This window comes from Manacus vitellinus, unplaced genomic scaffold (assembly GCF_001715985.3).
Source record: "Manacus vitellinus isolate BGI_N305 unplaced genomic scaffold, ASM171598v3 scaffold_9_pilon, whole genome shotgun sequence".
Lineage (NCBI taxonomy): Eukaryota > Metazoa > Chordata > Aves > Passeriformes > Pipridae > Manacus > Manacus vitellinus.
The window spans coordinates 9,561,976-9,575,159 of NW_021940917.1; the positions used below are offsets into that span (position 1 = coordinate 9,561,976).

At 44.2% G+C, this 13,184-nt stretch overlaps 1 protein-coding gene across 1 annotated transcript in view; it reads left to right on the forward strand.

The window, feature by feature from the left end:
* The window catches only part of MUSK (muscle associated receptor tyrosine kinase), a 53,076-nt gene that overhangs the window by 22,680 nt on the left and 17,212 nt on the right, over positions 1 to 13,184 (forward strand). Inside the window, exons 6-9 of the mRNA XM_029965396.1 lie at positions 703 to 827; positions 4,667 to 4,826; positions 6,356 to 6,362; positions 9,117 to 9,383. Of these exons, the coding sequence (XP_029821256.1) occupies positions 703 to 827; positions 4,667 to 4,826; positions 6,356 to 6,362; positions 9,117 to 9,383 (559 nt within the window). The remainder of the gene's footprint in view (positions 1 to 702; positions 828 to 4,666; positions 4,827 to 6,355; positions 6,363 to 9,116; positions 9,384 to 13,184) is intronic.

Consider the following 13,184-nt stretch of genomic DNA (forward strand, 5'->3'; position numbering starts at 1 on the left):
AAAAATAAAATTTCTTGAAGACAGGAGAGTGCTTGTCTTTAAACTGCCCAGTAATCCTATTGCCACAAAAGAAGCAATAGCGGTAGAAATGAGAAGTCACTTTAAAAATCTACTTTCCTACTGTAATCTCAGCTTCTTTAAGTCTTTGCCAGCCATTCCTCCTTAACTCGATGTTAGACTCTCTCCCCTAAGGGCAGCTTGTCACGGCAATGAAAATGTTGCTGTTTGCCCAATCCATGGCAAGTCCTAATCACTGTGATCAGACTGAGGAGTTTGTCTGACCCTTAACCTTCATGGTGTGCCATCACACCGGTGGTCTTCCTTGATGGTTTTGAGCAAATTTTACAGGAGGTCACCCTTGGCAGGGCAGCATGGTAACTTTGGGTATTTGCTGTAAGCTGGTCCATTTGCATGCTCCTGATGAGTTTGCCCTTGGTTTTCTTGCACATTACCCCCTCTACATCGAATCGATGTAGAAATTTCCAGAGGTAAAATTTTGGTCTGTAATGTAACCACTCTGGTCACTTTCTTTCTCCTCCTCATCCCTCTCCCAAAACTCACTGGGAAGCCTGTGCTATTCTTTTCTTTTACTCATGGAGCTGTGGCTTATATCAAGACACACTGGAGAGGGAGCTCCCCCATGCCAGCACCAGCCTCAGCTTTACATTACTGTTCAACTAGCACCTTTCTCTTCTCTTGCAGTGTTTGCCAGAATCTTGAAGGCTCCCGAATCCCAAAATATCACCTTTGGTTCTGTGGTGACCTTGCGGTGCACAGTGGCCGGTCTTCCAGTCCCTACTGTCACCTGGCTGGAAAATGGGAAAGCTGTAAGTGCCTCTTTTTCATGCTTTTGGCCCTGGAGCACTGCTAGCAGACAGAAGCACAGCCCAGGGATTAAAATGCAGGGCTGGGAGCCAGCACCAGTGGTTTCTATTCCTGCCTTACTTAGCACCTTGTTGTGCAATCTGGTTGAGTCCACCTCACCTCTCTGCTCCAGCTTTCTCTTCTGAAAAACACAAAAACACTCTCCCCCTTCTTCAGGGTGTTGCATGAGCGAATTTTTTAGGATCTGGAAACCCCAGGCTGCAGGGTGGTTTAGACACTCTCAACCTTCCTCCAAGCCAGGGTTTCTAGGACTTTATTGTGGGTTTAAGTGTTTCTGCAGCTATCTTCCCTTTCCGTTTTTCTAGTGTGGTAACAAATATATGGCAAAATTGCTTATTTGACAAAATAACAAAACCCAAGGAGTTAGACAGGGCCAACTGTTTTAAGGTAAAATACCCATGTTTCCACAGCATACTTGCAGAAGAGAATAGACCTGAAGTTTTCTAGACTGACCTAGGTGACGCAATGAAGTATGTCACCAATTTGTTCCTGTCTAGAAGCGTGTCATCAAGAAAGACACACTCCTTCAGTGGCAGGCACCAAGAGATGCAAAACCACTATATCTCACAGGAAATTGTTCTGTGATTTAATGATCCTGACCATTTAAAATAGGTGCTTGCTTTGAATTTGTATGGCTTTCATGCCTGTGTGTAGACTATTGCAATGTTTTCACTTCAGCTGAACTGAAGAGTTGCTTGACACCCAATAGTGCCTCTGCAGGAGTGAGCAGTGCACCACAGTCACAGTAGCTCTGCAGCCTGAGCCTGCCATGGGCTTCCTCTAGTCTTCTTATGAGTGGGGTGACCATGCTTTATACTCTCTGTGGTCTTTCAACAGCTTTTTAAGCATGTGAGCCCCAGGGTGTGATGCTGTGGAGGCATGTGGAGCATCCGGTGACTACAGGCTGGCAATTTTCATCCACCCTTTCTCACTGACCTCATGTCCTTCTGACCACAGGCTGACCATGACCATTCATGACTTGCTTGTCAAACAGAACCAATAAATCCTCTTATTCAAGTTCCTTACTTCAGGGGCCTATCACCATCCTGGTCTGTATCCCTTCTTTCCACATATTAAAATATATTATTAAGGCCCCTGGGCTACTCAGCAGGCTGTCTTGCCTTCCTTACCTCCTCTAAACTTTATGATGTGCTCCAGTCTGATTAGGGCTAATATTCCCTCAAGGTTGGTAGGGAGAACAGCAAAGGGATCAGATCAGCCTCTGCAGAGAACTGTGGATCCTCAGTGGTTTCTGACATGGTTTTTGACAGAAGTTAATTTGAGACAAGTGCAAGTGTTTATTTGACTTCTTTCCCATTGGGATTGAAACCTGTTGCAGGGGTTTGGGGTACTTAGCAGGGGCAGAGTATTTCCAGAGCACAGACCTGTGCTCTGCCGAGATCCCTGTGTGTGGATCCCTGTGTGTGACATGATGTTCTACCCCTGCCTGGGGCCACTGTCTGGCTTGTCATATCTGCTCTGCCCCATCCCTGCTCTGGAAAGCATAACCCAGTCTCAGGAGGGTAGTGGTCCAAATTACCTCATTTTAAATATGGCAAGGAGGCCTTAATGAGAGACTGTTTCTGGGAAAGTCAGCAGGAAGTGGGTGGACTGTCGATCGTGCATTTGAAGGCTGGTTCACAACAGTAGTGAGTCATCAGAAGATGCAGCATTCCTGTGGCATTATGGTCTCTGAACACTGACCTGTAATTGTCCTGAGGCTTAAAGAATGGGATTCTTGCTGAGCTTATTGAACTGCCCTTGAAGAGAAGGATGGAAACTCCTCTGTGCAGCAGCTGCCTTGCCTACCTAAATAGAAATACAATTCATTTTCCTCCTGCTACACACCACAGGGCATCATGGGCCTTGTAATTTGGTTTTTCATACTCCAAAGAATAAATGAAGCAGGTGTGAAGATGTGAAGAAGTCTCTGGTTTGGTGGTGGCTGAGGGGGTATTTTAAGGGCTAAAAAGAGACCTGCTAGGAACAAAATCTCAGGAGATGTATTTGAAAAGGGAAGGGAATCAATTAACACAAGGGGATATCTTGAGGTTCCTGGTAGAGAAAACCACAGCTGGCCGGTGTGGAAATCCTAGGCACCACTACCCCACATGTTCACCTGTGATTTTCCATGGTACATGCTGCTCATACTGCTTGCAGTTACCTGAGCAACCTCTTCCTTCTGCGTCCAAGCTGTAATAAAAAATCCCAGTTCTCTGTGCTCACCAGTCACAGTTCAATGCTGCCAGACATGGTACACCCAAGGCCTGAAGATCAAGAAGTGAGAGAAGACTGGATTAGCAAAAGCTGCCTGGGGCAAGCAGCCACAAATCCCAGTTGGATGCTGGGAGGCAGGAGCAGCCTGTAAGAAATTCCCCTTTTCTACTGGGAAGGTATCCCTTCCAAATAATTCAGCACATTATTTTAGTGCTGAATGGTTTCTGGAGAGAAAAGGATTCTAAAACTAAATCTGACCAGAACTGTAATAAAAGAAAATTGTGGAAAAATATCCCCTGAGCTTCCATGCACTTGAACGGACTTCACAATGTAAGGGCAAAAATATCCCTGGCCCCTGTATTAACACAGTGACTGGCATACCTGGTGCAACACTTGCAGACTGTTCTGGTCTGATTATTTACTGATTTCTTCCCATACACATTCTCTTACCACAATTCCAAGTTGAACTTGAGTGAGGCAAAGCAAATATTTTCTTCTCAGCATTTTCTTTTTAGAGAAGATCCAATCTGCTTATAAAAGATGTGATACAGCACTGATGTGTTCCTTCTTGTTTTTTCAATTATAGCTGTTAATACATATGGGTATTTCATCTCATTGAAACATCTCATTGAAAGCACATTTCTACTAACCCTCTGGGAGGTCAGATTGATATCTCTGTCTTCTCAATTAGACACATAGGTAGAGTGCTTTGCTGGGATGGGTCCAGGGAGACAATTATCACTGTTCTTAGAGTCAGGTCACACCTCTGGGATCCACAGTCAACCATATCTCACTTGAATTACATTTGATGCTTCCTCTCAGTATGAAGATTAAAGCAGGCAATGCTGCTCCTTCCTATTGCTCTTGCAAGGTTGATGTACCATGCCCTCCTACTTTAATGAATTCCATATGAGCAGGAAAGACTTGATAAAATCAAGCCCAACTGGCCAAAATTAGCAGACTCCAAGCTCATTTACCTGGGAATTTCTGATCTGGCCAAAATCACCACATTTGCAGCCCCTTCCATATTTCAGTTGTGAGATAAAAAAAATCTACCGGCTATTTGTTGGAGCTATAGCACTTTCTTTGCTCATGGCTGCTTTGAAAGTGTGGCAGTGGTTATATTAATCCAGAATCAATGACTTCCAAACTATTTTCTTTTCTTCCTCTGTATAGCGGATGTCCACAAAGTCACCTTGTCCCCTTCCTTGCTAAGGCATGAAAAGGCAAACAATCTACTACAAGAAGTCCTGGAGTAATTAGCCAGATAAACTACATGAGCCAAATTGCGACTGTGGCCCTCTGGAACTGACAAATAATTGCAAAAATATTGTGGAAGTGTGAAATAGGAGACCTTTAACATTTACTTTTGTCTGTGAAGTCAGCTGCTATGAAAGGACGAAAGTAACCCCAGCAGCTTTAGCTCTCTGCCACCTTCATCTATATGCCACATCTTTCTCTGCTAATTTAAATGCTTGTGGCTGTACCTCTTAGATTTTACCTTAGTTTGCTTGTTTGCCCCTTTGTTGGAAATATCACTGCAATGGGCTTTTCACTCTTTTAGGTTTCTGCAGGGTCTATAATGGAAAGTGTCAAGGACAGAGTGGTTGATTCCAGACTGCAGGTGTACGTCACCCGACCTGGCCTGTTCACTTGCCTTGCCACGAACAAACACAGCAAAACTTTTGGAGCTGCAAAAGCAGCAGCAACCATCAGCATTTCAGGTAGGTAGGGAGAGAAGGGGTGATTAATTTTTTACTCTTGCAATCACAGTCTTAGTTTTTCTGCTGGGAGAGAAGAAAGGGGCGTGAAGTACTCTGGAGGAAGAGGGAAAGCCTTGGAAAGCTGATGGCGTGCGGGGGCTTAAATTTGAGTACAAGTGCATCCCCCACCAGGCTATTTCCTCATATATTCTTACACTTTGGAGACTGCCACAGCTGTCATTTCCTGAATGTTTGATGCTGTCTTGTACTTTGTGTCCCAGAAGTGCACTTGGTAAATTCATCCATGTGAAGGAAGTCGTGGCCATGACCCAGCATTGGTATCACCTAACAGCAAAGTGAAAATAGCTTTGAACAGTTTAGCTTCACAGGGGATTGCATCCAGAGAGCAGGGAGGTTGCTGTCAGAGTAGTATCCCACCCTGTCTGGAGTAATCTCTGCTTCCAGAGACATCTCCTAAATGTGAAAAAGATGTTCCAAAGGGAAGAAATGCCAAAGGTCAGAGCTAGCTAGCAACATTTGGCACACAGAGAAAAAGGTGGCATCTTGTGCCTTCCCTCTTTGGACAGTCAGGGAGGTATAGTTAGAGGAAAGAGCAATCCCACAGAACATGGGATGATAGCCCTGGTCCTGCTTTTAACCAGGCATGCACCTGTTCTTCTCTCTGTGCCTTAGCTGCTGCTTTGTTGAAAAAATAACCATGCTCTTTCTTACACTGGGCATTGAAACCTAGCAGCAAGCTCTGCCTTGTAAGAGACTCAGCACTTGATGCTGTATTTCACAACTTCCGTACTTTTTGTATTTTTCAACTGTATCTTTTTGTATTTTTCAACTTCTGCTTTTAGCCCAGGCAAGTCTCTGTCCCACAAGTGCAGTGGGGAGGGCAGGTGCTTTGGGCTGGTGGGAGGGGTTGCGCTGCTCTCCTCTGGGCTGTCTGTGTTTAGCAGGAGGGGAACAGTTGCCTAGACCTGATCAGGAGTCTGCCTTAGCCTTGTTCCATCTCACAAGAGTCCCAGGGCAGAGGTGTCCCGGTCCTTGGCTGGCACAGCCCAGCTCCCTGTGGCACTGGCAAGCTGGAGGCACCGTCATGTGACAGTGCTGCATCTCCAGCCCTAGTTTCTCTTGCCTGTTACAGCTGCTGCCTGAAGTAATGAGTACATGGGTGGTTTAAACAGAGGGTACTACCTGCTAGTTATGTAGGACCCAAAGGATCAGGGTAAAAATGTGAGTTTAGGGTGTAACAGTCCAATTCAGCTGGCACTGAGTCAACAATGCACTTCCTCCTCCTCATTCCTTCTCTCTTTACAGCATCCAGTGTTGCCCCACATTTCTTCCCCACAAGAAGGTACAAAAAAAAGGACAGAATTTAGGTGCATTCTTTTTCAGACAGCTTATGGTTCTCAGACAGATTTCCTATCATGGAAATGCCAACTTACACATCTCAGAGGGAGCAGTGAAGTGTCACTGATATCTTTTCCATTTCTTCTTTCTCCTGGTTCATCACAATTCCTGGATTTGGTGCTTCTTGGCAGAGTGGAGGTAAGAATGACTTTCTGTGGCTTTGTGGAAGTTTTTTCTGGACCAGGGAGAAGAGAAATGATGAACCAAGGGGATTTGGTTAGTTTGGCTTAAATAAAGGGAGAGGGTTTTAGTATGCCAGTCACGCAAAAGAGGTTCACCTGAAGGGTACACTGAGCTCCTTTATAGAGGCATAATTGGAGACTGAGCTCAGGTAGATAAGAATGATTTTGTATCAAGAAAGTGGTGGGTCACACAACAGTAAGGGTGTTTGAAATATAGTAGTGGGTAGAATATTTTGTAGTAAATTCTGTTCACAGTTACAGACCCACAACTTCACTTGACCTTATAAACTTACATGGCAAAGCTTAACTGCAAGTTAAACTCCTGCGTATACACAGTCAGTAAATGTAATTTGGTTTGGTGATGACCAGGTTAGGGCAAGAGAAGTTTAAATTTGTTCCAAGCAGTTATGAACGGTCAAGCCACTTATGTGTGATGGGAAATGCACCTCTGCGTAATATTTTTTGAACAATTTAGCTGGATTTTTGTTTTTGCCATATTTTTACATGCTGCACTGGCAGATCACTCTGGAAGGAAAAGAGAGGATTAGCTTGGGAGGTGGGCTGGGGGCTTCTGGCCCTCAGAGAAATCAGCATGGCCCGAGAAAGTCTGAGCAGATGGCTTTACCAGTCTGCTGACACAGGCCCCCTGCAAAGGCCATCATCTCCATTCCAGGGGCTTGCTAGATTGATTCAGGAAGTCTGTAAGTGATTAAGTGACCACCAATGATGATGGCAGACCTATGCCTTACACCTGCACCTGTGAAGGTGTCACAGGCGTGGGAGCAGTGCTCAAATGCTGAGCCTTTCAGTCCCACAGATGTTCTCAACACTCACTGCACGAAATTCCCTTTCTGTGACAAGGCAATGTGAGAAACACGTCATTGCTACTTCTCCATTGCAACTTGGTCTGTGTCTCCTTGAATGTTTTAGAAAATCAAGGAATCACAGCCTAAGCACTGAGGGCTGTTGTCAGGCAGCTTCTGCAGCCCACTGAAGTCAGCAGCACAGCAGCCTCATGCACACCTGCCCCTGCTTTTGCCTCTTGGACACAGGAAGGTAGCAACTTTCAGATTAAGCACAATGGGTATGATTGGGAAAATGTAAACAACATGAACCCTGAATGCCACAAACAGTTCTATCAGGGTGCTGGGGGCATTGCATCGCTTTGGGGCAACATGCTGTACACCAGGGTGATGTCTTGGGCTGTGAGACTGGTGCAGCATGCTGGTGGACACCTGTGTCACGTGAAGGCATGTCCATGGAGCCTGGGATGATGCAGGGTGTCACAGCATCACTGACATTTTGGTAATATCTCAAGGGGTTGGTTCCTTTATTTTTTAGCCAACGCGAAATAGAAAAAAATACAATTTAAAAAAAATTCACATGGAAAAAATATAGCAACTGAAACAGGGCCAGGGAGTGTCATCTGCAAAGAGCAGCATTTGAAAAGGAGAAATGTGAGCATACTGTGTACTTCCTTGTCCATGTATGTCCAGCTTTCTGAAGAAAAAACAGCAAGAAAACCCAGAGTTAACAATGGGTGATTATTTCGACAGGGGAAAGAAATACAAGGCAAAGATACAAATAGCTCTGTTGACTGCTCCAAATGGTTGGCATGTTGTGAATTGAACTCCCTGACCCCAGTTACACTGACCAAATGAGCAGTGGGGACAGCTGCACCCCGCCCTCCTCCCTTCCCGATTTGGCCATCCCCCACGCACAGGGAGTCTGTTATCCCAGGTTTCCCTCCCATGCCAAGGACACTGCATCCCACGGGCTGCCTAGGCAGAGGGCATCTCCTCACCCGCAGACCTTGCTGCTGTTGGGTGACTGTGGAAGCTACAGCTACAGCTGACCTGTGCACTTCCCTTGCCCTGCTGCTCCATTTTCATGGCTGTGAGGAAGAGGGGAGGGATCTCCTAGATGCAAAAATCACAGGAAAGAAATAAATGGCCCTCAAATGAGCTGGGCCTAGTGTGCTTTTTATTGCTCTTGCATAGCTTTGTCTCCGTCCTTTGTGGCAGGAGTTTGCAATGTGGGAGATATGGTTAGGAGAGGAGAAGATGGACCTTGCAGGGAAGAACCAGGAAGAAAAATTCAGAGACTTGTGCCTTCCTCCTCTCTGTGTCTCCCACCTAAACACGTGTGGAAGTGAGGCAGGGTCAGGAGGGGTGCAGTAGCTGAGGAGGGGCAGGCAGGAATTTGATCTGATCTTGTGAAAAATTTCCTGGCACATGTTGTATTGGACTTTTCTGGCTCTTGCTCATCAAGTCCATCCTAAATTAAACAGTTGTTAGACGGCAGAGCAAAAAACACTGAGTTATAACAGGGCTGCAAAAGAAGCATGGCTGATGCCTACTGCAGGGAAAATAAAATGGTTTCCCATAGGGCCTAGGGAGAAGGTGAGGGGCCATGCTAGGCCACGGTTGTGTTTGATTTCTCAGTCTTTTGCCTGCTTATAAAGTTCAAAATACTTGGCAAGATCCTCACTCCTGGAACTCACTAGGGCTCACACCAGGGTACTTTGCAGAATTTTCATTTTTGGAATATATTAGCTCGTTTTAGTGATTTTAACCGTCTGCTATCTCCTCTGCCCTCTGTTAGCCTTATACATTCTACTTTATTCAGAAACAGAGCCTAGGCATTGTGAGCCTACAGCTATTTAGAGCTGTGAGCTTACTCTATGTGTGTATTCTCTTGTCCTCAACAGCAAGCTGTACAAGGGTGATGCAGGTTACTGCAGCACTTACAGAGGTGAGGTGTGCAGTGCTATCTTGGCGAAGAATGCTCTTGTTTTCTTCAACTCCTCCTATGCTGACCCAGAGGAGACCCAAGAGCTGCTTGTGCACACTGCCTGGACTGAACTGAAAATGGTGAGTTCATTCTGCCAACCGGCTGCTGAGTCTCTGCTGTGTAACTACATCTTCCAGGAGTGCAATCCCTCCGGAGCTGGGCCAGCTCCAAAACCAGTGTGCAGGTAAATGAAGAAAAAAATGCTCATATTTCACTTTCATTTCATGGGGATGTGTAGGCAGCTGTGGAGTGGTGAGGGACTGACCAGGTTTCCAGTAGCATTAAGTGAAGTTGGGCCCTCTAGGTTTGCATAGGTTTTCCCTTTGCTCTCTTCTCTGTACACCCAGAGATAACTGATTCGGCTCTATCTGTGCTCATTGCTAGGGTACAGACCGAATTCCAGGCCCAGACCTTTGTATTATATCAGGCATTTAGTGGACAGTGTTGAAAAGAAGTATCCATTTGAATGACACAGTTTGTTTAAATAATTAACATATTGTTATCAGTTAAATCTTCCTATGTCAGTCTGTACTTACTATTACTATCAACAGTAATTGCTTATTTGGAACTTTGACTAAATACAGCCCCAGAGTATGCAATAAATCTGGCCAAGGCAATCATTTAGCACTTTGCACTAAGACAAAGATGGAACAAAAAAAGACAACACCAGAGATACTGACACTGTAATTGTACCTGCTAAACCAAAACTCCAATCTGGCTCTTACATCCTTCCATATGCAGAGAAATGTCCATTGAAACTGGGCTGACAGGGACCCTGAGGAGTCCAAAGCATCTCTCACTAATCCACTGCTGACAGATATTGGTGCACACATCCCAGTGGTAGAGACACTGCTCCCTCCCCATGCAACCTTCTGAGCAGTCCTTCCCTCATTCCTTGTCCTCCCACCACGGCCATGGAGGCGAGTTTCTTCCTTTCCTCTTTGCAGTGAGATTTTAAATCTTCCCATTTCTCTGACTAGAAAAACCATTTTTTTCCAAGCTCTGCACATAGCTCTTGCTTTTCTGGCCAGGTCCAAGTTCTGTTACTGTTGACTATAATGGAGTTACGATTGCTTGGTGCTTCTTGCCGAGGACAGCCCCTCATAGATATATCAGGATGAAGCTTTCTTTTTTTCCTAGCATATTCACCCCCTGGAGGACTAGTCATTACCCATTTCACATTTGGGCAACTGACATCCTTGCCCAAAGTGCAGTGCTTTGTTCTCATCTTCCTTGAAACGCTTTTTAAAAATTTATTCAGATCTCTGTTTGTTGGAAGAGCAGCCACAACTCTACTGTCTCAACTAAAATACAAGTCTTCTGTGCAGATATGGCAAGCACAGTGCCAGCTGGACTTGGGTTAGATATGGTCTACTGACAGTCATTTTTCCAGTTATGTAGGGGCTTTTCAGGGCAATAGCAGCACTTTGTTTTTGTAATCTGGATCTTACTGGTTGCTCCTCCTTTAAGGTCTCTAAAACAAAGGCACAGAGGAAAAGCCCAGTATGAAGCTTGACTATACATTCAGTTTTCTATTTGGTATCTATGATGTTCAATATTCCACCATCAACAGAGTGGTGGCATATATGCTACAAAAAAAATTGTATGTGCAAGTATCCAGAGATAATCATGCAGCCAAGTACTGAAACTTGCTTTTTACTGGCAGACTTCTCCCTGCCACCTCATTATTCTCCTCTTTGTCACTGTGCCCTTAAGTACATGATCTCTGTGCCTTTTTTCAAGATGTGTGTCAGTATTTATATTTCAGCCACACATGTACAGCACATTTGTCAGCTAGGGATTTTGCACAGTGCTCCACAAAGCATTGCAGTTAGATCAGGGCCTTGCTTCATTTACTTCTACTCAAACGTGGCCCTGTAGGACCAGAACTCATGGTAAGTGACTGAAGGCTTGCAATTCTGGGGCAGTTCTAAAGTCAGAGTGACATAAATCAACATAAATCTGCACTTGATCTTGAGCTAACAGGTACAGCATTTGCAAATATGTCTAAATGTTAATGGATTTGCCTGGCATCATCCTTCTTCAAATCCATGAGTCAGTGCTGGGTTTTTTTTGATTATTACCCCCTCCCCCCTGCTCCTCCCCCACCTCCCCCCCCCAATTTTAATGCAGCTTTCTTCATAACAAAAGCCCTGTAACAGCATCCTTTCCAATTCTTGTTCCCAGAGCACATCAGCTGGACAGCAGTTCTTCCAAAGCCCTAGCCCAATACTCCTTTTGAAAACTCAGACATCTAATATGTACTTCTGAACAGCTGAGAGAGGTCTGGGGGCTCTTTAACACATCTCATGTGGTCTTGGTTACTTTCCAATTATCTTGATTACTTTTTACCGACAACTTTATACCTCTCTGCAGACACTGGCTAGACTACACAAGTTTTCAGCTGAAATACTTCATGAGTAAAAATTTAAGCATCTCAGAGGTAGGAGAATTCTCCTAGTTTTTGAGGGATATATTCCCCTTGACATATTTTCATGTAGTTTTGTCTTATTATTTATTCTCTGCACCAGTTTTTCTCACTCCATGTCATATTTTTTTAATGTTCATTTTGGTTTGGGAGCTATCTAGCAAGAATAACAACTGATAGACTAAGTAAAGCTTTTATAAAATGATCAGGGAATAAAACAATATGAAATGAAACAGAAAAAAGCAACATGGGAAAAGTTTCACTTCACGTAAGTTAAGATGTAAGTTGATTAAAATGAGAGTTTTTAAGAAAAGTGATGTCTCATTTCATAATTCTTGATTACGTCTGCCTTTTGCCACTGGCTGCTATTGTGACAGCAAAAGAAACATCCTCAGTTTCTATTTCAATCACTGCTGATATGAAGGGACAAGGCTGCAGGGAATTGTCTTTTGTTGGAAAATGTCTCACTTTGTTTGGGCCTAAGTGTCCCCACCTCCTCTTAAATAGTCTCTTGTGGTCCCTAAAAACACTACTGCCACACTTGTTCTCTTCTACCATTACTGTTCTTTGTCCATCTGTCATTTACATGACATGAAACTTCTAATAATAATCTGAAGTTATCTTTGCATATGATCTCATCAAGCTCTCCCTGCTCAGCATTAAGCGTTACAACAATGGTATGAACCCAGCTAGAGGAGACTGATCATCACTCCCTCTGGCTGCCTTACCATGCATCCAGGGTGGGTCTGTGGTAAAGATAACATTCCTTTAATGTGGGGGCAGACAACATTGCAGAGGAAGGGTCTTTTGTGTTTTGCAGTTGAATAAAGGGCTTATTTAAGGATGCTCTGGCTCCAGGAGTGAACAGAGCTAATTCAACCCAGATCTCCCAAGTCTCAGCAAATGCAAGTTTTTCTCATTTCCCTATCTAAGCATTTCTTTACTTCAGAAGGTCATTCCTGTTCCACATGTTGTTTAACATAAAAAAGATAAATTATACCATCTGGCTGCATTCTGGTTTCCATGAAGTGAGGAAGGAATAAACCAGCACTGGCTAAAACCAAGCAAAGAGCAGCTGAGCTTTGATGGCTTCAGCCTGCAGACTTGAAGGGCATCCACTAGTGTTGCAGAAAAGCTGTTGCCCTGGTAGAATTCCCAATGACCTGCATCCTTCAAGTCCTTTAGAGTATTTGGAGTGTTGATAGTTATTTCCAAATGTCATGGCCATCTGCTCTTGCCAAACCTTTGTATAATTAATCAGATTGCATCAGGTGATGAATTTGGCTAAATCCTTCCCCATGGACCCCAACAATACCTTTCTGAATCACTGTGTGATGGTTGGAAAAGTTATGGATCTGTTAAGGACTTCAGCTGAACTCAGTAAAAGTAACCTCTGCACAGAGCTGGTTTTTCAACTCAAACTCTCAAGAATAACTGCATAAATAAGCAAATAAGTGATAAATTGACCAATACAACAAGTCCACAAACTTTATAGTACAGTGTCTTTTTCCTTTCCTTTCCTTTCCTTTCCTTTCCTTTCCTTTCCTTTCCTTTCCT